Source organism: Hippopotamus amphibius, chromosome X (assembly GCF_030028045.1).
Source record: "Hippopotamus amphibius kiboko isolate mHipAmp2 chromosome X, mHipAmp2.hap2, whole genome shotgun sequence".
Taxonomy (NCBI): Eukaryota; Metazoa; Chordata; class Mammalia; order Artiodactyla; family Hippopotamidae; genus Hippopotamus; species Hippopotamus amphibius.
In genome coordinates, this window is record NC_080203.1 from 2,678,607 (window position 1) to 2,706,603 (window position 27,997).

Here is a 27,997-nt window from a genome sequence, read left to right on the forward strand (position 1 = left end):
GTGGGTTTCCCCCTTTGAAGGACAGCCTTGGCCGTGCGCTCCAACACAGCCACCTCATGGACCTAAACTCAGGCCGCTCATCTACCGAGAGAGGATAAGCCACTGCCGGGGGGCGGGGTCCCACTAGACGGAGCAGAGAGAGACAGAGACCAAGGTACTGCTAGGAGAGCCCACGTGGGTCAAGGTGGGAAAGTCACTGCCGCCAGGGCCAGCGAAGACAGCTGTGGATGCAGGGAGTCCTGGAGGGCAATCAGTGCCTTTCTGTCGTGGTTAAGCTGTAGATCACCAAATTCATTTCAGCAGGTGAGACCAAACTTCTCCCTCCCTCCCTCCCCTTCTTCTTCTCCCTTTTTACCTTCCTCCATTCCTTTTTTTCTTTCCCTCTTTTAATGAAGTAGAATAGAATAAAAAATATCAGAGTGCTTTTCAGGCAGTAAGGAAAAGTCTCATTTGGTGCAACTTTTTTTTTCCAGTTATTTGTGTCGATCTGTGTGTGCATGCAAGTACTGGCTCAGGATGTATAATGTAGTTCTCATTGAGGGTTGTGGGCAAAATGTTAAGACACTGCTTAATGTGGCCTTCCCCAAGGAAGTGACATTTGAGCTGAATATGAAGCTCAGGAAATGGGCAAGTAGAAGAGGAAGAGGGAGCCTGGCAGTGCCAGGGTGTGGCTGTGCCCACCCAGTTCATGGACACTTGGCTCCTTGACTGCACCCCACTGTACACGCCCAGACCTCAGGACTGCACCTAATCATGCTCCTGAGAATTCACAACATTTCTGTTGCTCACACCCAGGCCAGGCCTGGCACCCATCAGGGGCCAAATCAGTGGCAGCCAGGACGCTGGCTCATCAAGGTGTTCGGGTCCCTGCCCCAGTGCGGGCTTCCGGGTGGTAGGTGCTCAGTGAACACCTGCAAGGGCCTGTTGCCCACCTCCCCCCTCCACCCAAGGGCAGAATTCAACTTGTCCGGCCAGCCCAGGCTTGGGGCAAAGGTGGGGGGCCGTGACTGTGAGCGGCTCCCTGGAGGAGGAGGCCTTAGCTGCTGGGCTGAGACACGGGCCCTGCGGACCCCTTGGGCGCCCCCCCCCCCGCCGGACGGTGAGCTCATCGGGGGTGGGGGGGCGTCGCCGGCGGTCCGGGCGCCTGAGCTCACGGCGCGCCCCCCCCTGCCCCCCCCCCCCCCGCTCCTGGGCGATTTTACCAATTAAGGCTTTCTCGCCGGGCCGGGCCGGGCCGGGCCGGGCGCGGGGCGGGGGTGCGGCCAACAAGAAGGCGGGCGGCGGCGGCCCATTCGCGTGGAGGCGCGCGGCGCGCAGCGGACGCCAGCGGAGCCCCGAGGCGCTCGGCGCGGGCTCGAAGACCGGCCAGGCGCCACCGCGCGGTCGCCGGCCGCCCGCAGGGACAGCAGGTGAGGCTTCCGAGGCGGGCACCAAGCGGGACGGCCACCGGGCTGCTCAATGAGCGGGAGCCCAGGGCCAGGTGCAGCCGGATGCGTGAGCGCAGCCGCCTTCCCTGGTTTCCCCAGGGAATCTGTGTCTGCGCTCAGGAGGGTGGGAGCCCAGAGCCACAGGGGTCCCTGAGAGAGAGGGTGTCTGGGCGTTCGGCTAGATATGGTCTCTCGCGGGTGCCGGTGAGCGGGTCACTGCATGACTGTCCGGGAAGGCAGGGCCCTGAGAACAGGACAGTGTGTGGGCAGAGGATGAGTTACCACCTGTAAGGACACTTCGCAGCCAGTATGCCCTCTGGGAGGGTGTCGGTGGGTTCCTCGCTGACACCAGTCCTCCGGGCACCAAATGCCTTGGGCACAGGGGGACTGGCTCCCAGGCTGCTGTGCTCCACGGAGAACCCGGGCTGGGGGGTGGCTGGGACAGATTCTCAGGCTGGGGCCCTGTCCCAGGTTGGCTCTGAGTGGGATGTTCACCACCAGCCACGATGTGAGCAGCAGCGTCCCCAGACTCCCATGCCATCTGGTTCAGGAGAAGTGGGTGAAGTCTGCTGGCAGACCCACCTTGCACGTGCTCCAGGCAGCACGGTCAAAGTGGGAACTCAGGATTTGAGCGCTGTCACCTGCCACACCTGGAGTTGCCTGAGCAGCCCCTCCTGCCTCTCTTCGGCTTTCCAGCCGAAGCACCCCGTGGGAGGGCCTGGCCTGGGGTCTGAGGGCAGGAGTGGGGGGGAGGTGTGGTGTGTCTAACATTCAAGAATCTACTCCAAATAAGGGAAAATATGAAAGAGCTGGATTTTGGCTTCCAAGGACTGCCCGATCTGGGGGCTTTGGGTTGGGGCGCCACCTGGTGGTGATACTATGTCCTCTAGGGACAGAACCCTCTACGGGCCCCATCCCTCATCACCCCCAAATAGGGAAAGCCTAGGGCTGGAAGCCAGGGCACCCAGCTTCTGTCCCCCTTTCTCCTGGAGCTGGCTACTGGTCACTTACTTTGACTCAGTTTCCCTGCCCTCTGAATATTAAGGAATGAATGCAGATGACCCAATTGGATGGCAGTTACGGAGTGAAAATCAATTCTTGGTGTAATTCTGTCCTTGGGAACTTGCTTTCCAGTGGGGCAGGGGGATCAGAAGGACAACTCTCCTATCCTCTTGAATGGGGCCTGGTAGGGAAGGGTCCGCACGGGTCCCCCTCTACATCTCTCCCTCCCACCTCCATCCCAGCTCCCAGACACCATGCTGTGGAGTTTTGTGCAGGTTTGTCTGAAAGTGGTCAGAAGTGGACAGTGCACAGGAGGTGAGCCTCAGATTGAAAAATGTCGTTTGGACCCTGTACCACCACCATTGGTGAGGAAAAACCAGTGTGGTGACAGGAAGCCCAAACTGAGCATGCTGGAGGGCAGGGGAGTTGCAGGCAGGGACTGCAGCCCCAGTGCGGGTGATGCAGGCACCAGGGTTGTGCGAGGGTCAACCATATTTGGGCATGACGTGCTGGCTGAGCCAGGGCCCCCTCTCCCACTGGTCTTTAGCAGATAATTTAATTACTGCTAGTCTGCAGCTCAATCTAAGAATCCAGCAGGAGGGACAGAGACAGGCTTTTCTGTAAAAGAAGATGTGAAGAAGGGAACATCCTGGAGAGGGGAGGTACACAGGACTGGGGCAAGTGAGTCCACGCTGGGAACAAAGCTTCTCTTGACTGAAAAGGGTGGCAGTCTCCCCACAGTGACCTCCCACTGTATCCAGTTATCTACAGAAAAGTAATTTTGAGTGAATAACTCCCCATTGCCCTGGAAACACAGTCTCGACTCCCCAGCAGGCCTTGGCAGCCTTCCGTGGTTTGCTCCTCCGGTCCCCTGGCCCCCTGTCCTGGGGGCCCCCTCTGCACTACCACGGCCCTGAAGCCCACTGAGACCCAGGTGCTCAGAGCCTGCCAAGCCTTATTGGAACCCCTGAGCAGGTCCCTCTGGGTCCGGAAGCCCCCACCCCCATCCCCGGCCAGTGCCTGGGTCACACTGGGCTCAGGGACCGTTCTGACAGGAGAGGAAGCCCCTCCTGCCCCAGGTGGACTGCTGGTGGATAAGGCGGGTGCTCCCTGCCTCTGCATGCATCTCACAGTGCCCTGTGCCAGTGCCCATTGGCACGCCCGGGCCCCTTCCAAGGCTGCTGGCTCCTGGAGTGCCCGTGGCCTCCTGGCCCAGTGCCCCATTTCCTCCCGGGTGGAGTGGGGAGGGAGGGAGGCGGTGGGGACCGGCGGGCGCAGGTGCGCGGGCCAGGGCCCTGCAGAGCGGGAAGGCGGGCTGGGGCAGGGGGTGTGGGGGTCCGGGGTGGGGCGGCCTAGGGTCCGGGCGCTACGGGCTTCCCTGGCGTGGCGCACGCGGGCGACGCGCTGGCAGCAGCGCGTGGCCTGGACCCACGGTCTCCAAGCGCTCGCCCTTCAGATCAGGCCCCTTCCCGCTGCTGCTGCTGCTGCTGCTGCTGCCGGGCGGCCGGGTGGGGCGCGGCCAGGGAACCCTAAGCGCCAGAGCTCGGGGGAGAGGGGACGGCGGGGGCGGCGGGGACCGAGCGAAGTCCACGTGACTCAAGGAGGGCGAGCCACCCCACCCCCCGCAGAGGCCTTGCAGTAGGAAAGTCCCTTGTATGGTGTGCCCGCTGGAGGCCAAGCGGTCCAGCGCCAGAGGATGCTCAGCCTTTCCTCGCTGCAGCGTTTCCTGCGGCGCAGGAGGGAGATCGCAGGACTTGGGCGCATCCTTGCCCGCTTCGGGGGCCCAAGGACCCTTCCCCGAGCCTGGGGGTCGGGTCAAAACCACCGGGGCGGGGGACTCAGGGGGGCATTCCAACGGGTGGGGTGGGGCGGGGCGGGGCGGGGCGGGCGCGGCCTGAAGCCCCACCCACGGTCACGCCCCACCGCGGCCCCGCCTCCTAGCCACGCCCCTCGCCCGCATTTAAAGGGCTCGCTCTCTCCGCAGCGCAACCTCGGCTGTCTGCATCGCCCCGCGCTCACTGAGGTGCCTGCGACTTTAATTAAAGGGCCGTCCCCTCGCTTAGGCTGCAGCACCGCCCATCGGCTCCTCGCGCCTCAAAATGAGTAGCTCCCACTCCCGGGCGGGCCAGAGCGCTGCGGGCGCGGCTCCGGGCAGCGGCGCTGACACACGAGACGCCGAGATGCCGGCCACCGAGAAGGACCTGGCGGAGGATGCGCCGTGGAAGAAGATCCAGCAGAACACATTCACGCGCTGGTGCAACGAGCACCTCAAGTGCGTGAGCAAGCGCATCGCCAACCTGCAGACGGACCTGAGCGACGGGCTGCGGCTCATCGCGCTGCTCGAGGTGCTCAGCCAGAAGAAGATGCACCGCAAGCACAACCAGAGGCCCACCTTCCGCCAGATGCAGCTCGAGAATGTGTCGGTGGCGCTCGAGTTCCTGGAGCGCGAGAGCATCAAGCTCGTGTCCATCGGTGAGGGAGCGGGCCACTCGGTGGCGCTGGGAGGGTGAGGGCGGGGGCTCCTCGCGTCCTCCCGTCTTCCCCGGGCCGACCCCTCGCAGACACCCCCCTGAGCTGCGGCACTGCCCCGGGGACTCCCGGGGCCGCCCATCTCCGTGCGGGCCTCGAGAACAAAGGCTCGCATGCCGGCGGTGCGTGCAGGACCGCTACGCGCCCCCGCCCGCCGGTCCCCGTCTGGCCCACGCCCAGGCTGAGCTCACATCCTCCACAGGCCGCGCCCCCGCCGCTGCGCCCGCTGTGGGAGAGGGCCTGGGAGGGCGGGCACTGGCCAAGCTCTGGCCGTGCGCCCAGTGCCCCATCTCTAACGAGGGGGAGGCCGGGGCTCTCCACCCCCTACAGCAGTTTGGAGAAGGCCCTCTGGCATTCAGGCGCCCCTGTGGTTCTTAAACAGGGGGTTGGAGCTTGTGGGTCCCATTGTCTAGAGACCCCCACTGAAGAGTGCTCCAGCCCCAAGTTTTGATCTCCTTTCAGGAACTACGGGGCCAGAGAGGACCGTAGCTAACAAAACAGTATCTGAGATGGGTTTGGGTGCTGGCCAGTGAAGGGAGCTGACTGGCAGTCAGTTACGACACCCAGTTACTGTTGATCTTGTGCCAAACTCTTGCTTCCATGTAGGACTTGCTTTTCTGCATCTAAAACGCAGGAGTTGGTTGGGAGGTACTCCGACATGTGCTGGGCCCGCTGCCAGCCCAGTGTCCATGTCGCTGGGCTTGCGAGGCTGGCGCTGATCGGGCCTACTGCATCTTCATGAGATGGAAGCCACACAGGGACGGGCACTAGAGCTGGTGACTTGGGTGGGGGGATATGAGACAGGGAGAGAAGGGCCACGAGCTTTCTTTTCTTCAGAATCGAAAGAGGCCTTCCAGTTGTCCCGACAGCCCTGGCATGGTCCATGCTGAGCCTGAGAAAATAAGGGACAGAGACTCAGGTGCCCCCAGCCACTCAGGGCAGGTCTCAGGGGCCCCACCTCTTTCTCTGGAATGCAAGTTGAGGCCGAGGCCCACCCCCCAGTCCCAGCCCCAGTCTAGCCAAGCTGAGTCATCTCTGAGCCTTGGGTGGGGGGGCAGCCGGATGTGGGGAGGCGGGCCACACCCCAGTTGTCTGGGGGGGGGTCTCCTCCTCCCCCCTCCCTCCTTCTCCTCCTCTTGTGAGCTGGCTGGAGCAGGCCTAGTTCCCAGAGCTTTGCCATATAAGGCAAAAAAATGTTGGAAAGCGGCAGTGATTAGGGGAGGGAGGGGCAGGCTGGCCCTGGGGCCTGGGGAAGGGGGTGGGATGGGGCGGGGCCATCCCACCAGTCAGTCTCTTAACTCTGAGCCCAGTCCTTCCCACTCTCTTTTGTGAGGTGGATGGCGAGGGCCTAGGCCAGCCTCCTATGGACCAAGGGGAGGGCCCAGCCCGTTGAGGGCTGGTGAGCTTGGCCTTGTGTGTCCTCTCGTGGGTCATAGTGGACCTTGGGCCTCCTGAGGGCTTGTGCTAGACTTGGGATTCTCGGGGTGGGAGCCCGGTGGGAAGGCCCAGCTGCTCCTGTGCCCTTGGTCTTCTCTGAACCTTCCAGTCACCACTAGCCTGAAGCCCCCCCTCCACCCTCCTGCCTGCCATTTGGGGACAGTGCAAGGCAGTTGTGAGGAACTGGGACCAACCCCAGTCTAGGAACAGGGAGGCCACTCTGCTTTGAGTGGCATTGAGCTGGTCCACAAGGTGCTGCCCACTGGATTCAGAGGCTGCCTGCCATTGATGGCCCTTTTGGTGGAGTCCATTCCCTTCTCCCCACCCCCAAGTTGACTCACTAGACAAGTATTTTCTGCTGATGGTTGGGGATGGGTGGGTGGAACACGCCAGCAGGGATTCCAAAGATGAGCTTCCCTCCTGAGTTCTCAGAGCCCAACCCCCAGCCCGACCGCTTGAGGAGGCTGAGACCCAGAAGGGCCTTGGGTGGGGCCCAGAGCTCAGAGGGATTGCCATGGTGATGGAGTGCAGGGTGCCCGCCCTAACCACTTCCCCTGTGGTGAGCTTGGTGGCCACCAGCCTGCAGCCCAGCAGCCCGTTAGGTGGCGAGGAGGGCGGGCAGCTGCTGAGCAGGCTCTACTGAGGCAGCGGGACTTGGGGACCCCACCCATGACCTCTGTCACCCAAGCTCCCAAGCTGGGCGCCCAACCTAGGCTCACAGGCCCCCCCTCCCCGGCTGGGTGAGAGGGCCCCTGGAATGTGTCCTGCCCGTCATCCTGGCTGGCAGGCCAGCCATCCCTGCCGGGCCCCAGTGAGTCAGGGCCATGCAGCCCAGCCACTGGTTCCTTGGGGTTCCCAGCCCGACCCCTGCACCAGGCCTGCTGCTCAACTCCCAGCTTGGCTCTGTTGGGGTAAGGGGGGAGTACTAAGGAAGTGGGGGAGGGGTGGGGCTCACACTCTCCACCCAAAGGGTCCTTGCCCAACGCCTCCACTTCCCCAGTCTCACGCCACCCCCGCCCCCCCTACCCTGGGGTAGCAGTTGTATTTCCCAACTGCCCCACCTGCCTGCCTTCCTCTTCCTCAGTGCCAGGTCAAGGGCCTGGGGCCCAGCTGCTCCTCCTACCCCTTCCCTGGAGACCCCTGGAAATGGGTGGTGGGCCCCTGCTTGGGCAGCTGCAAAGCACTCATCCCACTCCATCTCTAGAGCCACCTTTGGGGAAGGGGGCTCCTCCTCAGGCCTCCCCTGGCCCTGTCTGCAGCCTAGGTCTGTCATCTGTCCTTCCTCTGGGCCCCCACGGCCCCAGGGCTCCCGGCAGGGCCCCCTCATCATGCTGTATTGTCACCGTGTGTCTATGAGCATTTTGCCTTCCAGCCTCCTTCACACCCCCAAAGGAGCGCTGTGCAGAGAGGGCCCCGGCCCACACCCCACCCTGTCCCAGGAGGGCCTCTCTCTCCTCCCTGGGGCCCGCTGGGCTGCCATACTCCCCAGTGCCTAGGAGTGGCCTGACGCCGTGAATGTGCACCGCCCCCCGAAACCCACATGTGCGTGTGTGTGTACATGTATGCACAAGGATGCCCGGGCCGGCCCTGCCTGCCCAGCGCTGCCACTCGTTCCCCTTACAGACAGCAAGGCCATCGTGGACGGGAACCTCAAGCTGATCTTGGGCCTCATTTGGACCCTGATCCTGCACTACTCCATCTCCATGCCCATGTGGGACGAGGAGGAGGACGAGGAGGCCAAAAAACAGACCCCCAAGCAGAGGCTCCTGGGCTGGATCCAGAACAAGCTGCCGCAGCTGCCCATCACCAACTTCAGCCGGGACTGGCAGAGTGGCAGGGCCCTGGGCGCCCTTGTCGACAGCTGTGCCCCGGGTGAGGGGCGTCGGCGGAGGGGGCCGGGGCCACTTGTAGTGGGGTGGAGGGGATGGCCTGCCACGAGGTCCCATGGTCCCCCAGACTCATGGCCTTCCTTGCACTGCAGGCCTGTGCCCTGACTGGGATTCCTGGGATGCCAGCAAGCCCGTGAACAACGCAAGGGAAGCCATGCAGCAGGCTGACGACTGGCTGGGCATCCCTCAGGTACAGCCCGGCTGGCCAACCGGGGCTGTCTGGGGGCCGAGGTCCCAGTGGGGAGAGGTGGCACGTCCCAGGAACCCGAGGCTTGGGGGCCAACTGGCTCCTTCTTCTGCCCATGACAGGTGATCACCCCTGAGGAGATCGTGGACCCCAATGTGGATGAGCACTCCGTCATGACCTACCTGTCCCAGTTCCCCAAGGCCAAGCTGAAACCAGGGGCTCCCCTGAGGCCCAAACTGAACCCGAAGAAAGCGCGAGCCTACGGGCCAGGTGAGGGGGCCAGGTGAGGGAGCCGGGTGGGGGCTGCTCCTGCGAGGTGACCTCCTCCCTGTGGGGCAGCGTCCTCTCTAAACATGAACTCCCGGGGCATCTTCAGTCACGTGGCTACCAGGTTATCAAATGCCTGCCGTGAGTCAGACAGGAGTGGGTCAGGGCTGCTCAAAAGCGGCCGCTGGCTCTACGTTCCCCACGGCACACCAGCCCGAGGCGGTGTGTGCTCAGGGAGGAAGGACCCGGCTGCTGTCCTGTAAGTGGAGTTGAGACCCAGCCAGGGTATCACCCAGGAGCCTGGGCCCAGGCAAACTCAAGCGAGCATTCTAGCAAACAGGTCCAGGCCTGTCTCACGGCAAGAGTGCAGCTGGGGTTTATGCCGAACTGACTCGCCCTGTTCAGAACGGCTGATGGAGGTGCGGCGGGGGTGGGGGCAGCCCTCACAGCCAGCCCGCGCGTTCCTCCCCTCCCTGGGCAGGCATCGAGCCCACCGGCAACATGGTGAAGAAGCGGGCAGAGTTCACCGTGGAGACTAGAAGCGCCGGGCAGGGAGAGGTGCTGGTGTACGTGGAGGACCCGGCTGGACACCAGGAGGAGGTAGGGCCGCCGGCAGGCAGGGCAGGGCAGGGCAGGGCAGGGCGCCGTCGGGCCTCCGCCGGGAGCGGCCGCTCTGAGCAACGGCTCACGGAGTCCTTCCCACCCTAGGCAAAGGTGACCGCCAATAACGACAAGAACCGTACCTTCTCTGTCTGGTATGTCCCCGAGGTGACGGGGACTCACAAGGTGAGCCCTCAGCCCGAGGGGAGGCCGGTGGCAAGGGCAGTGGCTCGGGGGCCCCAGCCCTGCCCTCACGGCCCACTCCTCCTGGGAACAGGTCACCGTGCTCTTTGCCGGCCAGCACATTGCCAAGAGCCCCTTTGAGGTGTATGTAGACAAGTCCCAGGGAGATGCCAGCAAAGTGACAGCCCAGGGCCCTGGACTGGAGCCCAGCGGCAACATTGCCAACAAGACCACCTACTTTGAGATCTTCACGGCAGGTGAAGGGAGGGTGCCGAGGCCGGCAGGTCTGGGGGAAGAGCTGCTGGGGCCCGGGAGCAGCCTGGAGGCTCTGGGAGCTGAGCCGATGCCTCCTGGCAGGAGCGGGCACAGGCGAGGTGGAGGTGGTGGTCCAGGACCCTGCGGGACGGAAGGGCACCGTGGAGCCTCAGCTGGAGGCCCGGGGCGACAGCACGTATCGCTGCAGCTACCAGCCCACCACGGAGGGTGTCCACACAGTGCACGTCACCTTCGCTGGTGTGCCTATCCCTCGCAGCCCCTACACTGTCACTGTTGGCCAAGGTAGGCCAGTCCCAGCCGCCCCCCGTTGGGCACGGCTCCAGTCCTGCGGCCTCAGAGGGAGGCAGCTGGGCAGGTCCCGTTCCAGCCCCCCTCCCTGGGCTTCTATGCTTCCACTGTCTGGGCGCACTCTTTCTTCCCCAGCTCAGGCCCTCCTCCTTCTCCTCCTCTCGCCCTCTCCATCTCTCTCTCTCTCTCCACGCTTTCACCTTTGGAAGAGCTCGCTCCAGCTGTCTAGAAACCTGCTGCTCTCTGCTCTGCCCACAGGGTCAACGGTACTTGGATCTGTCTTCCTTGGGGGGTGGGGCGGGCCAGGCGGGAGGCTGGGGGCTGGCATGGATGGAGCAGGTGGGAGGAGGCCGGCCACGTCCTGGCCTGGGCCACAGGTCCTAGGGTCATGGTCCCTTTCAGTTCTTACGTGTCCCTCACCATCCTGTGCGGCCCGATGGCCCAGCCCTGTGGAAGGCAAGGGAGGGGTCGCCCAGTGCCAGCTCCCAGTAGCTCAGCCAGCCTTCTGCTCACAGCTTGTAACCCAGGTGCCTGCCGCGCTGTCGGCCGGGGCCTCCAACCCAAGGGTGTGCGAGTGAAGGAGACTGCCGACTTCAAGGTGTACACGAAGGGCGCGGGCAGTGGGGAGCTGAAGGTCACTGTGAAGGGTCCCAGTAAGTTGGCCTGTGGCTGGGGTGGGTGGTGCCACTTGCTGGCCACTGCTGGGTAGGCCTGAGGCCCTCCCTTGTCTCCGGCAGAGGGTGAGGAGCGTGTGAAACAGAAGGACCTGGGGGATGGTGTCTATGGCTTCGAATATCACCCCATGGTTCCCGGCACATACACTGTCACCATCACGTGGGGTGGCCAGAACGTTGGGCGCAGGTGAGGCCCTGGGCTGAGTGCTCGGAGGTGGCGAGCTCCTGCCCGTGCTGGGTTCCGGCCGGCCCCCCTCTGAGACGGGGCCCCTTGGCACTCCCCTGGGTGGCTTTCTCCTTGCAGTCCCTTCGAGGTGAAGGTGGGTACCGAGTGTGGCAATCAGAAGGTGCGGGCCTGGGGCCCCGGGCTGGAGGGCGGCGTCGTTGGCAAGTCCGCAGACTTTGTGGTGGAGGCCATCGGGGACGACGTGGGCACCCTAGGTAAGTTGGAGGCTGCAGTGTGGGCACTTGGGGGCAGACGCTGGTGAGGGCCACCTTCCTGAGGCTCCAGGGCACTGATGGAGCTGGCGGCTGTTGTCAGGCTTCTCGGTGGAGGGCCCGTCACAGGCCAAGATCGAATGTGATGACAAGGGCGATGGTTCGTGTGACGTGCGCTACTGGCCCCAGGAGGCTGGCGAGTATGCTGTGCACGTTTTGTGCAACAGTGAAGACATCCGCCTCAGCCCCTTCATGGCCGACATCCGCGAGGCGCCCCAGGATTTCCATCCAGACAGGGTAAAGGGCACGTGCTGCTGGGCTGGGGGTGCCTGGGCTGGTGTCCCCGGCAGCATGCTCCTGCCACTGTGTCTTTGGTGACCGACACTTGGTCCCCTGAGATCTGGGTGGCCTCCCATCAGGTGAAGGCACGTGGGCCTGGATTGGAGAAGACGGGTGTGGCCGTCAACAAGCCGGCAGAGTTCACGGTGGATGCCAAGCACGGCGGGAAGGCTCCTCTCAGGGTCCAAGTGCAGGTGGGGTGCCCGCCAGTGGTGGGGGCACAGTGGGCAGGTGCTCAGACCCAGGCACTGACCAAGAGGCCGCCTGCTTCCCCCCACTTTCCAGGACAATGAGGGCTGCCCTGTGGAGGCGATGGTCAAGGACAACGGCAATGGCACTTACAGCTGCTCCTACGTACCCCGGAAGCCAGTGAAGCACACGGCCATGGTGTCTTGGGGAGGCGTCAGCATCCCCAGCAGTCCCTTCCGGGTGAGCCTGCCCTCTGCAGGCCTCAGACAGACCTTTTAGCCTATTTCCCTGGGCGCCCCTTTGCTTTGGTACAGCCCTATTCGATAAAACTTGCATACCGTTCAGCCTGTCCCTTTCAAGTATATAACTCGGCAGTTTTGAGTAAGTTCGGAGTTGTGCAACCATCACCACAATCGAAGATGAGGACGTTTTCACCATCCCCCAAAGAAACTAATTCCTCTGCCCCCTCTCCCGGCCCTAAGCAGCCACTCATCTGCTTTCTGGCTGTGCGGGTTTACCTCTTCTAGGCACTTACTGGAGATGGACTCGCGCACCCTGTGCCTTCTGTGTCTGGCTGCTTTCACTCAACATCATGTTTGCATTACTTCACCCACAGCAGAGCATGAGTCAGTGCTTCCTTACTTCTCACGGCTGAGTGATACTCCATTGTATGGATAGACCACCTTTTACATGTCCTGTCATTTGCTGATAGGCATCTGGGATTTCTTCACCTTTGGGCTGTTGTGAGCAGTGCTTCTATGAACGTTAGTGTGGATGAGCGCGCTCATTTCTCCGGGTGGATAGAGAGTGAAGAGTGGAATTGCAGCATCATATGCTTGCTTTACGTGTCATTGTTCAAAGAGCCACCAGACAACTTCCCAGAGTGGTGGCGCCATTTTGTGTGCCTGCTGGCAGTAGGTGAAAAAGCCCCTGCCTCTCCTCCAGGCTGGTCATGCCCCTGCACTTGCCCCTGTGCCTTGTAGGTGAACGTGGGAGCCGGCAGCCACCCAAACAAGGTCAAGGTGTACGGCCCAGGAGTGGCCAAGACGGGACTCAAGGCTCACGAGCCCACCTACTTCACTGTGGACTGCACAGAAGCCGGCCAGGGTAAGGCCCTGCCTCGAGAGCGGGTGGGCGAGTGGGTGAGGCGTCCCAGTGAGGTCCCAGCCTCCACCCCCTCCTCCACCACAGGTGACGTCAGTATCGGCATCAAGTGTGCCCCCGGCGTGGTGGGCCCCTCTGAGGCCGACATTGACTTTGACATCATCCGCAATGACAACGACACCTTTACAGTCAAGTACACACCCCGTGGGGCTGGCAGCTACACCATCATGGTCCTCTTTGCTGACCAGGTGGGTGCTGCTGTTCCCAGCCTCTAACACTGCTGGGAATTGGGGTGCTGCTCTCCTTTCAGCCCTTATCCTCCCACCCCCTGCAGGCCACGCCCACCAGCCCCATCCGGGTCAAGGTGGAGCCCTCCCACGATGCCAGCAAGGTGAAGGCCGAGGGCCCTGGCCTCAGTCGCACCGGTGAGGATGAGTACCTCGTGGGGAGGTCAGGGAGCCCTGAGGGGGTGTGGGCAAGATGCCCCTACAGGCTCACTATGTCTCATCAGGTGTTGAGCTTGGCAAACCCACCCACTTCACGGTCAATGCCAAAGCTGCTGGCAAAGGCAAGCTGGATGTCCAGTTCTCCGGGCTGGCCAAGGGGGATGCGGTGCGTGATGTGGACATCATTGACCATCACGACAATACCTATACCGTCAAGTACACTCCTGTGCAGCAGGTAGCTACCTTGTCCCCCTGGGGCCACGCCCATCCATACACCCGCTGAGCCTGTGGGCCCTGCACGTGGTGGGCTGGGTGGGTGGCTATAGGGAGCTTCCTGCCCACTCTCCACCGGGGAGAGATCGGGCATGGAAGTCCCGGGGGTGCAGTGGCAGAGCGAAGCCAGTGTCTCTGTCCTCACCACTGCACCCCCATGGCCAAGTTGGGAAGCCACAGGCCAGGTGGACCAGGGCCATGACCCATGACCCACGACCCTGCCCTTCTGTACCCTTCCCAGGGCCCAGTGGGTGTCAATGTCACTTATGGAGGGGATCCTATCCCCAAGAGCCCCTTCTCGGTGGGGGTGTCTCCAAGCCTGGACCTCAGCAAGATCAAGGTGTCTGGCCTGGGAGAGAGTAAGTAGCTGGGGCCTTGTTCCAGCCATTGAGAATGCCCCGGGGCTGCCTGGGCCAGTGTCACCGTTCTCTCCTTCCTTTCATCATCTCAACAGAGGTGGATGTTGGCAAAGACCAGGAGTTCACAGTCAAGTCGAAGGGCGCTGGTGGCCAAGGCAAAGTGGTGTCCAAGATTGTGGGCCCCTCAGGGGCAGCAGTGCCCTGCAAGGTGGAGCCAGGCCTAGGGGCTGACAACAGCGTGGTGCGTTTTGTGCCCCGTGAGGAGGGGCCCTATGAGGTCGAGGTGACCTACGACGGCGTGCCTGTGCCCGGCAGCCCCTTTTCTCTTGAAGCTGTGCCCCCAACCAAGCCTAGCAAGGTAACTGGGGTATGGGGGCCCCACCCTGTCTGTTCCTCAGCCTCGCCCTCACCCTTTCTCATTTTTGTCCTTTTGAGCGATGGCCCTGCTCAGGCCTGCCTGTGCCCATCTGGTGGGGGAGGGAAGCCAGAACCAGGGGAGGCAGATGGAGTCAGGCTGGGGGTCTGAGGGTCAAGGGAGGTGGCGTGGCTTTGGCTCCTGACCTGCCCCTTCTCCCTTAGGTGAAAGCCTTTGGACCGGGGCTGCAGGGGGGCAGTGCAGGCTCCCCTGCCCGCTTCACCATCGACACCAAGGGTGCCGGCACCGGCGGCCTGGGCCTGACGGTGGAGGGCCCCTGTGAGGCCCAGCTCGAGTGCCTGGACAACGGGGACGGCACATGCTCTGTGTCCTATGTGCCTACCGAGCCCGGGGACTACAACATCAACATCTTATTCGCTGACACACACATCCCTGGCTCCCCGTTCAAGGCCCATGTGGTTCCCTGCTTTGACCCATCCAAGGTCAAGTGTTCGGGCCCTGGGCTGGAGCGGGCCACCGCTGGCGAGGCGGGCCAGTTCCATGTGGACTGCTCGAGCGCAGGCAGCGCGGAGCTGACCATTGAGATCCGCTCCGAGGCAGGGCTGCCAGCGGAGGTGCACATCCAGGACCACGGCGATGGCACGCACACCATCACCTACATCCCTCTGTGCCCTGGGGCCTACACTGTCACCATCAAGTACGGCGGCCAGCCCGTGCCCAACTTCCCCAGCAAGCTGCAGGTGGAACCCGCAGTGGACACCTCAGGCATCCAGTGCTATGGGCCTGGGATTGAGGGCCAAGGTGAGAGGCCCCACCTTGGGACATGGGAGCAGGGGGAGCCGGGGACCCTGGAGCCCCATTCCTCCTCTCCACACCTCCCTGTAGGCGTCTTCCGAGAAGCCACCACTGAGTTCAGCGTGGATGCCCGGGCTCTGACGCAGACCGGAGGGCCGCACGTCAAGGCTCGCGTGGCCAACCCCTCCGGCAACCTGACTGAGACCTATGTGCAGGACTGTGGTGATGGCACGTACAAAGTGGAGTACACACCTTACGAGGAGGGTGCGTGCTGGGGCGCCAGAGGGACGGGGTGGGGCGGGGGCAGGGTGACCTGGGCTCCTCCTGACCCAGCCTGCCCTCTTGTAGGACTCCACTCTGTGGATGTGACCTATGATGGCAGCCCTGTGCCCAGCAGCCCCTTCCAGGTGCCCGTGACCGAGGGCTGCGACCCCTCCCGAGTGCGCGTCCATGGGCCAGGCATCCAAAGTGGCACTACCAACAAGCCCAACAAGTTCACCGTGGAGACCAGGTGGGTGAGAGCCACAGAGGCAGGGGCTGCCATGGGCCTGGGAACCCAGGGGATAACGGGCTGTCTGTTTGGACCAGGGGAGCTGGCACAGGGGGCCTGGGCCTGGCTGTGGAGGGCCCCTCCGAGGCCAAGATGTCCTGCATGGACAACAAGGATGGCAGCTGCTCGGTCGAGTACATCCCCTATGAGGCCGGCACCTACAGCCTTAATGTCACCTACGGTGGCCACCAAGTGCCAGGTGAGGAAGCAGGTCAGCTGGGGCTGGGCTGGGACCACCTGCCCACCCTCCACTCTATCTGACACAGGTGCCATCCCTCTGCCCCCTTCTAGGCAGTCCTTTCAAGGTCCCTGTGCATGATGTGACAGACGCGTCCAAGGTCAAGTGCTCTGGGCCTGGCCTGAGTCCAGGCATGGTCCGTGCCAACCTCCCTCAGTCCTTCCAGGTGGACACAAGCAAGGCCGGTGTGGCCCCGCTGCAGGTCAAAGTGCAGGGGCCCAAAGGTGCGTACTCCTGTGCCCGGAAGCAGGCGTCAGGTCGGGAGTGTGCGGTCCTGTGAGGAAGTGGGCCCAGCACACGGCGGTGGGGGCGGTGAGCAGGCAGTTGGTGGAGGAGCTTCAGGTGACACCAGAGCCAGTGCCCTGGGGCAGGGGACCAAAAGGAGGTAGAACAGACAGGACTTGGCCACTAAGCAGATGCAGCAGGTGGGAGTGAGGGAGAGAAGAGGGCAAGGGTGTGGCATGGCACCCAGATTGGTGTCTGACGTCACAGGGGCTCAGGGCTGTTTCTGGGGATGGGCAGGTGAGGGCAAATGGAGGTCTAGGCCTGGGTGTGGGCTGGGTGCATGGCCCAGACTTGGCTCTAGTGGTGGGACTAGGGGCCCAGGGCACCGGCTGAGGCTCTGTCTGTGGGGCTGGGGCCAGGCCTGGTGGAGCCAGTGGACGTGGTGGACAATGCTGATGGCACCCAGACCGTGAACTATGTGCCCAGCCGTGAGGGGCCCTACAGCATTTCGGTGCTGTATGGGGAAGAAGAGGTGCCCCGAAGGTAAGAGGCAGGGCCCTCTGCCTGTGGGGAGGGGCCCTGGACTGGGCGCCAGGAGCCTTCCTGACCACTCACAACATCCTGGCCCAACAGCCCCTTCAAGGTCAAGGTGCTGCCTACGCATGATGCCAGCAAGGTAAAGGCCAGCGGCCCTGGACTCAACACCACTGGCGTGCCTGCCAGCCTGCCTGTGGAGTTCACCATTGACGCGAAGGATGCAGGGGAGGGCCTGCTGGCTGTCCAGATCACGGTGAGCTGGTCACACGGGTGGCTGCCTGGCAGTGCTGTTTTGCGGCTCCGGGCACATGGGAGGGGAGAGGCCCAGGCTGGAGTGCTGTACAGCTCAGGGTCTGCACCCTGGGACAAATGGGCCAGTCCAGGTCTCTGATCTCCCTGGGGAGCTGTGCCAGCCAGGGCAGGTCCCCCACCTCTAGGATGGTGATGACAGACACAGGCTTCTTCACCCACACTTGCTCACTTGTAATGTCACCAAAGCCCTTAGTGCCTCAATTTTTCTGCCTGTAAAATTCTCTGGGGCCAGGTATAAGGCTAGGACTCTGAGATCTTCAGGGGAGCTCGTCCTAGTACTGGGTCAGGCCCCAGGGTAGAGGATGGGAGCTAAGTGCTTGTGGGGATAAAGCAGGATGGGTGCCAGGTCCCTGGCCCTGCCTGTTGTCACGTGAGGGGGAGACACTGGGCATTTGGGGGCTTCCCTTCTGGACCTTGCCCATAGGGAAGTAAAGGACAATGCTGGATGCAGGCAGCTGTTTGGGGCAATGGTGGGTGAGCGGCTTGGAGGCTGTCCCTGCAGCAGTGGTGCTTAACTCTTGGTCCTTTGAGAGGGCCTGAGGGAATCCCGGGCCTGGCTGGGCTTGAGCCAACTGCCTCCCCTGTGCTCTGCCACACAGGACCCTGAGGGCAAGCCCAAGAAGACACACATCCAAGACAACCATGACGGCACATACACGGTGGCCTACGTGCCAGACGTGACGGGCCGCTACACCATCCTCATCAAGTATGGTGGTGATGAGATCCCCTTCTCCCCGTACCGTGTTCGGGCCGTGCCCACTGGGGATGCCAGCAAGTGCACTGTCACAGGTGAGCCAGCCCGCCAGCGGCCACGGTGCTCAGCACGGGGCTTGGGTGTGCCTGTGTGCAAGGGCTCGCTGCTTGGGGCGGCGTGTGGGAGTGGGGGCCGCCCCCTTGAGTGACTCACCTGACCTTTCTCCTTGCTCTCTGCCCTCTCACCTCAGTGTCAATCGGAGGTCACGGGCTAGGTAAGCTGCTTGCTGGGGCCACTCCCAATGCCCCTCCTGCCCAGAGGGCAGCTTCCTTTCCTCTTCCGTGCTGATTCCCAGGACAGTTCCAGCTGCAGCTCTTGGCAGGGACAGAGGGGGGAACTGGAGGGTTAGGGCCCAGGGAGACCTCCGGAGCTGAGCATGAGTGCTCCGGCCCTCCCCCTCTCTGGGCCTCCGTTTCCCCATCTGAGAAGTCGGGTTGCAGCTGAGAGCTTTGGGGTGAGGTGCATCCCAAGAGGCACCCCCCCTGGGGGCTCTGGGGTCTGGGGATCTTGGCACCCCGGGGACGTCCTGGGGGCGGGCAGCAGGCCTTTTCTTTTCACATCCTCCTTCCGCATCCAGGGCTCTCGCGTGGGGTCTCCCCCAAGCAGCGGGAGTCCCTGGCCCCGGCTGGATCCACAGACCCCCATCCCCACCTCCCAGGGGCCTCTGCGTCCCAGGTTGGGGGAGGTGCAGGCTGCATGAGTGGGTGGGGCTGGCTGGTAGTGCCATAGCACCAGCGTCGACTGCTTGGGCGGCCAGCATGGCGGGGCCCCGCCCAGCCTCAGAGCCCCAAAGTGCACTCGGTGGCCCACCCCTCCCCACCTCCCTCCCTCCCCCTATTCCCCCAGCAGTGACGTTATTCAGATGGTCCCCAACCAGGCATGGAGGTTCTCCTGCTCAGGCATGGGAGGGGAGCGCCAGCCCCAGCCAGGGACGCCAAGAAGAGGCAACAACTACACGGGAGCCTCTCAAGGCTGTAGGCCTGGGCCTTGGCCAAGGCAGCCAGGGAGTTAGAGGGTAGCTGGGATTCCGTGGCAGGGGTTCAACGACTTTGCACAGCGGGCCTCGGGGTCTGAGATGACAGGCAGGGGGTGGGGCCTTGGGAACCAGGGGCAGGGTCAAGACTGGACTGAGGGTGTGGTCTTGGTTTACCTGACCGCTGTGTGCAGAATGGAGGCAGAGACCCCAGTTGGGGAACCGAAGTCACTTTTGGACCAGTCAGAGGGGTGGCTTGGGCCAGGCTGCTGGTGGTGGGGCTTTTGAGAGGGGAGCCAAATTGGGGAGGTACTTTGAGGATGAAGCAGCCAAGACCTGCTGATGGGCTGGGCGCTGGGCAGGGAAAGTGGGGAGTCGGGGCTCATTGTGAGGTCGGGGCCCGAGCCACTAGCTAGATGGTGGGTCCGGGTTCCGAGCCAGGGAGACCAGGTGTGGCTGTGTGTGAAGTGAGGCCTCCCAGGGCAGGGCAGGGCAGGGCAGGCAGCAGGGGGGCCAGGTGTAGAGCTCAGGAGAGCCGCGGAAGGCCAGCATGGAGCTCAGCTAAGTGGGAGCCCTTGGCGGACAGGAGAGCTCAGTGGCAGGCTGGCTGGGGCACCCCCTTTGCTCTCAGCCCTCGAGTTGGTTCGGTGCTCCCAGCTGCTTCCCTGGCAGGGGCCGGGCTACAGAAAGCACTCGCTGCCAGGCCTCACAGCCCACAGCCCCCCGGGCCTCCACGGCTGAGCCCAGATCATAACGTCACTGTCCCCCCCTCTCCTCGGGCACTCTGGGGCCCTGGAGGCTGCTCAGTTGCTCTGCTCTTGCCGCCTCGCAGCCGTGGCTCTGGCTTGGGCCTCCTGCCCCCCTTCCCCCCGGGTGCTGCCACTGCCTGCTGTGCTCTGCTGCCTGGGTGCTAACCCTGCTGCCCACCCGCTTCCCTGCTCCCAGCTCCCTGCCTGCACCGGGCCACGCCCAGCCACCCCGCCCTGCAAGCCTCCGGTCGAGCGAGCGTTCTCAGTTGTCAGGAAACTCCAATTGCACCTTCAGGCCCGGGGGGTGGGGGGCGAGTGCCACGTTCCCCACACTGCAGCAGGCCTCCGCCTCACCGCGTCCACACATGGCACTGGGGGCCGGGGCCAGGCCGCAGGGGGGAAGGCAGCCGTGGGCCCCGCCAGAGCGCTGGCGTTGGTCAGCGTGGTCCGTGGCACTGGCTGAGGCCAAGTTGGCAGGGGAGGTGGCAGCAAATGCTTGTGCCCTGAAGGCGGCAATGGCCTCATGGGCTTCCAGGCCCTTCCTTCCTCTCAGACTCCTGGGTGCCACCCACTTGGCCTTTCCCATGTGGGGGTTACCCGAGACAGGATTCCCTGGCTTGAGGTGGCTCGGGGGAACCTTTCCTGCCTTCTGAGAAATCACTCACCATCCCAGCTTGGGGGACAGGGGTGGGAGGCCTGGCTGTGCTTGGTGGTGGCAGTAAGAGGCCTGGGCGGGTGGCAGGTGGATAGGAATGGCCTGAGCACCAAGCTCATGCACTGGCTCCCCTCCGGGGACCCACCCTGCCCCACCAGGCGCTGGCATCGGCCCCACCATCCAGATTGGGGAGGAGACAGTGATCACCGTGGATACCAAGGCGGCAGGCAAAGGCAAGGTGACTTGCACCGTGTGCACACCCGATGGCTCCGAGGTGGACGTGGACGTGGTAGAGAATGAGGACGGCACCTTTGACATCTTCTATACGGCCCCTCAGCCGGGCAAATATGTCATCTGCGTGCGCTTTGGCGGCGAACACGTGCCCAACAGCCCCTTCCAAGTGACGGTCAGGAGGGGCCGGGGGTGAGGGGTCTGGGCGGGGCCTGGCCTGCCACCACCCCCCAGGGCTCATCTGTGACGACGGAGTCTCCAGCTTTTGTGCGTTGCTCTGCAGGCTCTGGCTGGAGACCAGCCCACGGCACAGCCCTCATTACGGCCTCAGCAACTGGCCCCACCATACACCTACGCCCAGGGCGGCCAGCAGACCTGGGTATGGCCTGGCCCGCCTCCTCCCTGCCCTACAGGACACTTGGGAACTGGCCATCTGGGTGTCCCTGGAGGCCCTGTTCTGCTGCCTATTAGGAGGGACCCCACATCCTCCCACCTGGCACTCCCTTCCCTCCTGCGGCTCCTCACTCAGGCTTTCTGTCTCCACTGCAGGCCCCAGAAAGACCCTTGGTGGGTGTCAATGGGCTGGATGTGACCAGCCTGAGGCCCTTCGACCTTGTCATCCCCTTCACCATCAAGAAGGGCGAGATCACCGGTGAGCCGGGGTGGGAAGGAGCTAGGGAGCCACAGAGGCCAGTGTGCCAACCGGCTGCCCTGACCCAGGCCCCGCTGCCCTGCAGGGGAGGTGCGGATGCCCTCAGGCAAGGTGGCGCAGCCGGCCATCACCGACAACAAGGATGGAACTGTGACCGTGCGCTACGCACCGAGCGAGGCCGGCCTGCATGAGATGGACATCCGCTACGACAACATGCACATCCCAGGTGCGGCCCCTCAGCATGCCGCCGCTGCCACCTCACAGGGGGGTGGGGCTGGGGGAAGGACTTGAGGACAACATGAGGCCCTCATTCCATGTGGCCCCTCTTCCTGCCTCAGGAAGCCCCCTACAGTTCTACGTGGATTATGTCAACTGCGGCCACGTCACAGCCTACGGGCCTGGCCTGACCCACGGGGTGGTGAACAAGCCTGCTGTCTTCACCGTCAACACCAAGGATGCGGGAGAGGGTGAGCAGCAGCTCTCGTCTTGGCCTGCCTGTGTGTCACAGGATGCCATCATCTGGTGGGGAGCTGGACACTGGAGATGCTCCCCAAGTGGGGCTCCCCACCCCACCCCCAGCCTCTGCTTGCCTGTTGGGGCCTCTCCTCATTGGAGAGGCCCTTGGGGACAGTTCCCACCCTCACCCACAACTCTCTCCAGGGGGCTTGTCCCTGGCCATTGAGGGCCCATCCAAAGCAGAAATCAGCTGCACCGACAACCAGGATGGGACATGCAGCGTCTCCTACCTGCCTGTGCTGCCTGGTGACTACAGCATCCTGGTCAAGTACAACGAGCAGCACATCCCGGGCAGCCCCTTCACTGCCAGGGTCACAGGTAGGTGATACCCAGAGCAGCGACAAAAGGAGGCAGGTGGCAGGACGAGTGCAGTCCCCCTCTGTGCCTGGACACACAGCGACCGTTCCCTGCCAGGTGACGACTCGATGCGCATGTCCCACCTGAAGGTGGGCTCTGCTGCTGACATCCCCATCAACATCTCGGAGACGGACCTCAGCCTGCTGACAGCCACGGTGGTCCCACCTTCGGGACGGGAGGAGCCCTGTCTGCTGAAGCGGCTGCGCAATGGCCACGTGGGTAAGAGGCTAGGGAGCAGGGCTTTCTGGAAGGAGGGGGGGGGTGGGGGTGGGGACACACCTTCCCCCAGCTGACAGCCCCGCCCTGTGTCCAGGGATCTCTTTCGTGCCCAAGGAGACAGGGGAGCACCTGGTGCACGTGAAGAAGAACGGCCAGCACGTGGCAAGCAGCCCCATTCCAGTGGTGATCAGCCAGTCAGAGATTGGGGATGCCAGCCGCGTGCGGGTCTCAGGCCAGGGCCTCCACGAAGGCCACACCTTTGAGCCTGCAGAGTTTATCATCGACACTCGTGATGCAGGTAGGCGGTGGTGGCCTGGAAGCTGGGGTGAGACCACGGTACTTGGCCCCTTGGCTCAGGGGTGTCCATCCCATAGGCTATGGTGGGCTCAGCCTGTCCATTGAGGGTCCCAGCAAGGTGGACATCAACACAGAGGATCTGGAAGATGGTACGTGCAGGGTCACCTACTGCCCCACGGAGCCTGGCAACTACATCATCAACATCAAGTTTGCTGACCAGCACGTGCCTGGTGAGTGCAGCACCCATGCACCTGCCCCTGGCTGGGCAACCCTCCTTGCCACACCCCAGGGTCCACCTGCAGCACGTAACCTGTGTGGGATGTGGGTTGTGTTTTCTTCCTGCAGGCAGCCCCTTCTCTGTGAAGGTGACAGGCGAGGGCCGGGTAAAAGAAAGCATCACACGCAGGCGGCGGGCCCCTTCCGTGGCTAATGTTGGCAGCCACTGTGACCTCAGCCTGAAGATCCCCGGTAGGAGCTGTAGGAGCCAGGGAGGGTCCCAGGGAGTCCTACATGCCAGCCCTAGGTGGCCTGAAACAGAGGGGTGGGGCCTGGGTCTCCCTCTCACCAGGCTGTCCCCCACCTACAGAAATTAGCATCCAGGACATGACAGCCCAGGTGACTAGCCCATCAGGCAAGAGCCATGAGGCCGAGATCGTGGAAGGGGAGAACCATACCTACTGCATCCGCTTTGTGCCCGCTGAGATGGGCATGCACACAGTCAGCGTCAAGTACAAAGGCCAGCACGTGCCTGGGAGCCCTTTCCAGTTCACCGTGGGGCCCCTGGGGGAAGGGGGAGCCCACAAGGTCCGCGCTGGGGGCCCTGGCCTGGAAAGGGCTGAAGCTGGAGTGCCAGGTACGCCTGCTTCCTGCGGGGCCCTGGCTGCTCCTGGGCGGGGATTGAGAGGCAGGAAGTGGCTAGCAGCCATGCTTGGAGGGGGCCGATGCCAGGGGAGCAGCTCTCCATGAAGATACGTTATACTTTACCACAGCTGAATTCAGCATTTGGACCAGGGAAGCTGGCGCCGGGGGCCTGGCCATTGCTGTTGAGGGCCCCAGCAAGGCCGAGATCTCCTTCGAGGACCGCAAGGATGGCTCCTGTGGTGTGGCCTATGTGGTCCAGGAGCCAGGTACTGAGAACTGGCTGGGGCCTCGAGGCAGCACCTAGGTGTGGGTGCTGGTCTGGATCTATGCAGACAGCCCTGCCCGGCTCCCACCCTCCACGTTGAGGTCCCAGGGCCACTCAGGCTGTTTGTGGGAGGTGGCAGCAAGCTTGAATGCTGGCAGGTAGGAGCCTCTCAGCATGCCCTCTGTTCTCTCTCCCTGCCCAGGTGACTATGAGGTCTCAGTCAAGTTCAACGAGGAGCACATCCCCGATAGCCCTTTTGTGGTGCCTGTGGCTTCTCCGTCTGGTGACGCCCGCCGCCTTACTGTTTCTAGTCTTCAGGTGAGGCACCGAGAGAAACCGCCCGCCTGGGGCTCCTGGGCCCGGCCAGACCAGAGCCGCCGCACAGAGCAGGCCTTGGCCCTGCGTCGAGTGACCCGCCCAGCCCAGCTCAGGGCGCCGGGCTTCTGCTCTGGCCGGGTGCAGCCCACGCTTGGGGTCGGCAGGAAGTACCCCTGACCGCCGCGTGGAGTTTTTCTCGTGTCTCAGGTCTAAAGGCTTTGAACAGAAGCCTGTGCCCCTTGAGCACCAGGGCTGAGGTTTAAAGAGGGACAGCCTGCCAGGGCTGACTGCTGCCCGCAGGGCGGGGCCACCCCCCTTCCTGCTGCCCCGGTGTGTGACTGTAGAGCGTGGGTCTGGGAGTGGGGGTGTGTGCCTGTGGCTTGCTGCCCCTCAAGAATCAACGGCTCTCCCTCTTTAAACCAAGTTGGACGCCAGATGGGTAAGTGCAACCCCGTGGGCCTCCTGCTTCTGGAGCCTTGCCTTCCCTTGCCCCAGCCCCAGCCCCGCTAACCACGTCTGCTATGCTTCCAGGAGTCAGGGCTAAAGGTCAACCAGCCAGCCTCTTTTGCAGTCAGCCTGAATGGGGCCAAGGGGGCGATTGATGCCAAGGTGCACAGCCCCTCAGGAGCCCTGGAGGAGTGCTATGTCACAGAGATCGACCAAGGTGAGGCCCTGTCCCTTCCTGGACACCCAGCCATCTGCCCTGGCCCCGCTGGGAGCAGTGGGCCTCGCCTGGGTCTGCCCCACTGGCTGGAAGCAGGCTGAAAGTACAAAAGGAAGGCACGGACTCTGGAAGCAGCTGAGATACGGCCCAGTGGCCTAGGCACCTTTAGCCAGGCAGCCCTTCCCCAACTTGCAACCCAGGCCCTCGGGGACCTGGCTTGGCAGCCATGCTGCTGGGAAGAAAAAAGCCTTCTGCAGGCAGTATAGTGCAGTCTCTTGAGGGAGAGACCCAAAGTCTAGTGGTGGGATCTGCCCAGCCCTTTCTTTACCCAAGGCTTGGAACTTGCAGACAGGCCTGGGGCAGCCTTGGGGGTGGGTGGAGCTGCTTAGGCCAATTTCACTAGTCCTGCCCCTTCCTAGCTGCGTGACCTCGAGCAAGTTCCTGCCTGTCTCTGGGCCCCAGTGAACATGTGGGGGCTGTAGCACTCATGGTAACCTTTCTAAGGAGGCATCGATGCGGGTGTTTTGCTTTCAAAAGACTTCAGTCCCAACGAGTCCTACCAGTAGCTTGGGCAACTAAAGCTTCACCCCTCAGGCTTCAGGAGGTCTGTGCAGTGGGCTGGGGGTGCCCAGCACGGTCCCCAGAAAAAGCTGTGTGGGCCCCCTAGACCTGCCAGACTCATGCTGGTGGGCGAAGGAAACTCCTCGCTGATACCACTTGCTCATTTTCGGAGGAGGGACCCCAGGCCCACAGCATGTTCCTCTGACCCGCAGATAAGTACGCCGTGCGCTTTATCCCGCGCGAGAATGGCATCTACCTGATTGATGTCAAGTTCAATGGCACCCACATCCCTGGAAGCCCCTTCAAGATCCGAGTTGGGGAGCCTGGGCATGGAGGGGACCCAGGCCTGGTGTCTGCTTACGGAGCTGGCCTGGAAGGCGGCATCACAGGTAGGTCAGTGGGTGCAGCTTCCGGTGTGTGAACACAACTGCTAGGGTTCCTCCTCCGAGCTCAGTGAAGACGGGAGGCCTGAGGATGAGACAAGGCTACGCTGAGGGGCTGGGGTGGGAGGCAGGGAAACAGGCCAGGCCAGCTCTGCCTAACCTCCCGTACCCCCAGGGAGCCCAGCTGAGTTTATTGTGAACACAAGCAATGCGGGAGCTGGTGCCCTATCGGTCACCATTGACGGGCCCTCCAAGGTGAAGATGGATTGCCAGGAGTGCCCTGAGGGCTACCGCGTCACCTACACCCCCATGGCACCTGGCAGCTACCTCATCTCCATCAAGTATGGCGGCCCCTACCACATTGGGGGCAGCCCCTTCAAGGCCAGAGTCACAGGTGAGCCTTGTCCCAGACTGCTGCTACCCAATCCAATGCTCAGAACTGCAGCCACCTCTTAGCCCCCCGCTCTGCCCTGCAGGTCACCGTCTGGTCAGCAACCACAGCCTCCACGAGACATCGTCAGTGTTTGTGGACTCCCTGACCAAGACTGCCGGTGCCCCCCAGCATGCGGCCCCAGGCCCGGCTTCCACCGATGCCAGCAAGGTGCTGGCCAAGGGCGTGGGGCTGAGCAAGGCCTACATGGGCCAGAAGAGCAGCTTCACGGTGGACTGCAGCAAAGCAGGTGGGCGTCCAGGCCCCAACCCTTCCAGAAAGACAAGGCTAGATATAAGGGCAGAGAGCCAATGCCTGGGAACATGGGAGGGGGAATGAGGCAGGTGGGAATGCCTTTGGGAGCCTCTTCCTGTCTGGGCCTCCCTGCCGGCTCTTCTACCCTTCAGGAAAGTGCCCTGGAGGAACTGGAGTTTCCTTTGTTGGTCTGGGGGGTGGGGGTGCCTTCACTCCAAAACAGGTGAGATGGGAAGGAGAGGATACAGGACAGGAGAAGGGAGTCAGTGAAGTCACAGCTGAAGGGAGGGGACTTGGGGCCTGGCACTGAGGCCCCTTTCCCCACTCCCAGGCAACAACATGCTGCTGGTGGGGGTACACGGGCCCCGGACACCCTGCGAGGAGATCCTGGTGAAGCATGTGGGCAGCAGGCTCTACAGCGTCTCCTACCTGCTCAAGGACAAGGGGGAATACACGCTGGTGGTCAAATGGGGCGATGAGCACATCCCAGGCAGCCCCTACCGTGTCCTGGTGCCCTGAGTTCTGTGCCCGTGCCAGCCAGCAGCTCCCAGGATGAGAAGTGCCCCTGCGCCCGCCCTCCACCACCCGAGCAGCACCCGCCCCAGCCCTGGCCAGCCCTGGCCACCCCGTCACTGCAGCCAACCCTGCCCTGTGCTGTGCTCACCTGCCTCCACTTGGGCAAAGGAGAGAGGCGAGCAGAGGGAGCCTGCCTGTCTTTTTTGGTTCTGGGAGGGGTGATGGGTGGGGGTTCTGTGCACAACCACCTGCTAGTTCTCTTCCCCTGCCAAGAAGAATAAAGTTCTGCTTCCATTCTCCTGAGGGTGGCTCGAGCTCTCTGGCAAGGTCACTGACGGGGCGGACAGGGTGGATGGAAGCGTGGGCCCAACCACAGGCTGCTGGATCCCCAGGCTTGGCCCCTCCCACTGCCCTGGCACCCAGGGGGTCCTGACTCTGGGGAGCCCCATCTGCACACGCCTCCTCTCTGCTTCTCTGGGTTCAGATCAGTTCAGGGCAAGGGGTGTGTTGTGCCCCCAGAACAGGACCTGACGCTAGCGTGCTTGTCCCAGACCACACTGGCAACAGATGCCATCCCAGGAGGTAAAATGCTGGCTAGGAGGGCCAGATAAGCAGGCCTTGAAATCATAGCAAGCCCTGGCCATCCCCCAGGCACCTTCAGTGTGACACCAGCCCCCTAGAAGGGACTGTCATCAGGCCCCCAAGCTGGGGGGGGGGGGGCAGGCTGCGTATCTCCAGGCCTTCAGTGGGCAGGCAGCAGCAGGTGGCTGCCCTCAAGGCACTGGCCACAGAGTCTGCCCCAGCCCCGCTCCGGCCTCAGATGGCCACCCTGGCCCTGTCCCACCTTGCTGGGTGGGCCCTGCCTTGTCTCCCTCTCACCATCTGTGCACTAAGACAATCTCCGCCCCTCAGGTCACTGTTCTTCCGCATCCCTGTCCTGAGCCTCCCGCACCTCTAGGCCCAGTGCCCCACCCCAAGTCCTCCCTGCTTTTCCGTCCCCTGCACACAACTCTGATGTCCCTCCTGCGGCTGTACAACCATTCCACTCCCACCCTGTGCAGCAGTGAGCCTCACCCCCACATGCAGGGAAGGGCCTTAAAGCCAGCCAAGGCTCAAGCTTTCAGGCCTCCTCTCCCAGCTGTGCAGCTGGAAGCAACTGGCCATGCCCCTCTCCTGGAAGCACTTTCTGGGCCAGCATGAGCACAGATTCAGCTCACAGTTGCTTCTCAGCCACCACCCAGTGAGAAAAGCATGAGCTCAGGAAGGGAGAGGAAGCGGACCAGGCGGTGGCCGGCCCAGACCAAGGGCTCCACCCAGCTTCCAGCCCCTTCTTCCCAGCAAGGAAGGAGCAGGCAGAGCAGGGGCACAGCAGCCACTGATCTGCAGGAAAAGGGCATGGGT

At 63.1% G+C, this 27,997-nt stretch overlaps 1 protein-coding gene across 4 annotated transcripts; it reads left to right on the top strand.

Moving 5' to 3' along the window:
* Positions 1–1,268: 1,268 nt before the first annotated feature.
* On the top strand, positions 1,269–26,899 carry FLNA (filamin A). Of its 4 annotated transcripts, XM_057717330.1 has the most exons (48): positions 1,270–1,409; positions 4,414–4,901; positions 8,019–8,267; positions 8,377–8,474; positions 8,594–8,741; positions 9,220–9,338; positions 9,447–9,524; positions 9,616–9,778; positions 9,879–10,079; positions 10,601–10,738; positions 10,823–10,946; positions 11,064–11,200; positions 11,301–11,494; positions 11,617–11,730; positions 11,822–11,965; positions 12,709–12,832; positions 12,917–13,077; positions 13,164–13,254; positions 13,341–13,510; positions 13,790–13,907; positions 14,003–14,265; positions 14,487–15,084; positions 15,169–15,342; positions 15,427–15,589; positions 15,667–15,827; positions 15,920–16,090; positions 16,511–16,634; positions 16,725–16,881; positions 17,540–17,729; positions 17,885–17,908; positions 20,230–20,477; positions 20,586–20,681; positions 20,852–20,954; positions 21,040–21,180; positions 21,293–21,421; positions 21,615–21,788; positions 21,885–22,046; positions 22,141–22,344; positions 22,421–22,573; positions 22,689–22,811; positions 22,930–23,196; positions 23,333–23,470; positions 23,672–23,787; positions 24,319–24,451; positions 25,225–25,401; positions 25,571–25,789; positions 25,872–26,075; positions 26,412–26,899. In XM_057717330.1, the coding sequence occupies exons 2-48, from the start codon at positions 4,529–4,531 to the stop codon at positions 26,597–26,599; spliced, it is 7,944 nt and encodes a 2,647-aa protein (XP_057573313.1). In that variant the 5' UTR covers positions 1,270–1,409; positions 4,414–4,528; the 3' UTR covers positions 26,600–26,899. The 4 variants fall into 4 exon arrangements, with proteins under 4 accessions (XP_057573315.1, XP_057573316.1, XP_057573313.1 ...); XM_057717332.1 differs by lacking the exon at positions 20,586–20,681 and having other exon boundaries at positions 1,269–1,409; XM_057717331.1 differs by lacking the exon at positions 17,885–17,908.
* The last annotated feature ends 1,098 nt before the right edge of the window (positions 26,900–27,997 follow it).

Coding starts and splice junctions, on each gene's coding strand:
- FLNA (XM_057717330.1), top strand. CDS start 4,529: ATGAGTAGCTCCCACTCCCGGGCGGGCCAGAGCGCTGCGGGCGCGGCT. Junction 13,511..13,789: donor AGTACACTCCTGTGCAGCAG/GTAGCTACCTTG, acceptor TACCCTTCCCAG/GGCCCAGTGGGTGTCAATGT. Junction 23,197..23,332: donor GGCTGAAGCTGGAGTGCCAG/GTACGCCTGCTT, acceptor ACTTTACCACAG/CTGAATTCAGCATTTGGACC.